General features: G+C 65.5%; 1 protein-coding gene across 1 annotated transcript in view; it reads left to right on the top strand.

Annotated features, from left to right (window-relative positions):
- Window positions 1–388: 388 nt before the first annotated feature.
- LOC106899532 (histone-lysine N-methyltransferase 2B-like) overlaps window positions 389–1,376 on the top strand; it is a gene marked incomplete at its 5' end in the record, with an annotated part of 25,003 nt that continues 24,015 nt past the window's right edge. The window contains one exon of the mRNA XM_014961407.1: window positions 389–667. Coding sequence (XP_014816893.1) covers window positions 389–667 — 279 coding nt within the window. The remainder of the gene's footprint in view (window positions 668–1,376) is intronic.

Below are 1,376 nucleotides of genomic sequence, written 5' to 3'. Positions count from 1 at the left end.
CCTCCCCGGTGTCACCTCCTCTTGGTGGTGTCACCTCCTTGTCACCCCATCCTTGGTGTCACCCCAACCTGGTGTCACCCCACCCCGTTGTCACTCCTCCGCAGTGTCACCCTCCTCTGGTGTCACCTCGTTGTCACCCCTCCTTGGTGTCACCCCATCCCTGGTGTCACCCCAACCTTGGTGTCACCCCACCCTTGATGTCCCCCCACCCCAACGTCCCCCCCCTCCTCGCTGTCCCCATGGTCCAAGCAGAAGGTCCTGGTGGGTGTTGGTGGGTCCCACTGGGTGTCGGGGTGTCCCGCTGTGGGGGGAGGGGGTGTTGTCCCACCACTGTGGGGTGGGGGGTGACACCTCTGTCCCCTCCTGTCCCCTCCCCCCCCCCCAAAAGCTCGGCCATCCACGGGCGGGGCCTGTTCTGCAAACGCAACATCGAGGCCGGGGAGATGGTCATCGAGTACTCGGGGATCGTGGTCCGCTCCGTCCTCACCGACAAGAGGGAGAAGTTCTACGACAGCAAGGTGGGGGGGGGACACCTCGGGGACAACCCGGGGGGCCCTCGGGGACACGTTGGGGTCACCCCCCGTGGCCCCTGGGGACGTGGAGACCCCATGGGGGTCACCCTGACACCCCAACACCCTGTCACTGTGTCACCTGTCACCCTGTCACCGTCACCATGTCACCCGGCACCCTGTCTTCCCCCCACCCCATCACCCTGGGGACACGTTGGGGTCACCCCCGGTGGCCCCTGGGGACGTGGAGACCCCATGGGGACGTGGGGTGGGATCCCCCTGGGGCTCGCTGAGGATTGGGAGAAGGTCAAGAGGGAGGTGGGATCTCGGGGACCTTCAGGACACCTCGGGGACAACCCATGGGGACCTCGGGGACACGTTGGGGTCACCCCTGGTGGCCCTTGGGGACGTGGAGACTCCATGAGGACATGGGGTGGGATCCCCCTGGGGCTCGTTGAGAATTGGGAGAAGGTCAAGAGGGAGGTGGGATCTCGGGGACTTTGAGGACACCTCGGGGACACCTTGAGGACACTTTAGGGACACACTGGGGTCACCCCCGGTGGCCCCTGGGGACGTGGAGACCCCATGGGGACGTGGGGTGGGATCCTCCTGGGGCTCGTTGAGGATCGGGAGAAGGTCAAGAGGGAGGTGGGATCTCAGGGGCACCTTGAGGACACACTGGGGTCACCCCTGGTGGTCCCTGGGGACGTGGAGACCCCATGGGGACGTGGGGCATCATCTGCTCAGGGATCGTGTCCCCATCTCCTGGGGCATCGGGTGCTTCATGTCCCCATCCCATCGGGGTGTCCCTTCATGGTGTCCCCATCCCATGATGACATCCCTTGATGGTGTCCCCATCCCATCATG

This window comes from Calidris pugnax, unplaced genomic scaffold (assembly GCF_001431845.1).
Source record: "Calidris pugnax isolate Ruff unplaced genomic scaffold, ASM143184v1 scaffold735, whole genome shotgun sequence".
Classification (NCBI taxonomy): Eukaryota; Metazoa; Chordata; class Aves; order Charadriiformes; family Scolopacidae; genus Calidris; species Calidris pugnax.
This window is presented reverse-complemented; position numbering and strand designations above follow the sequence as displayed.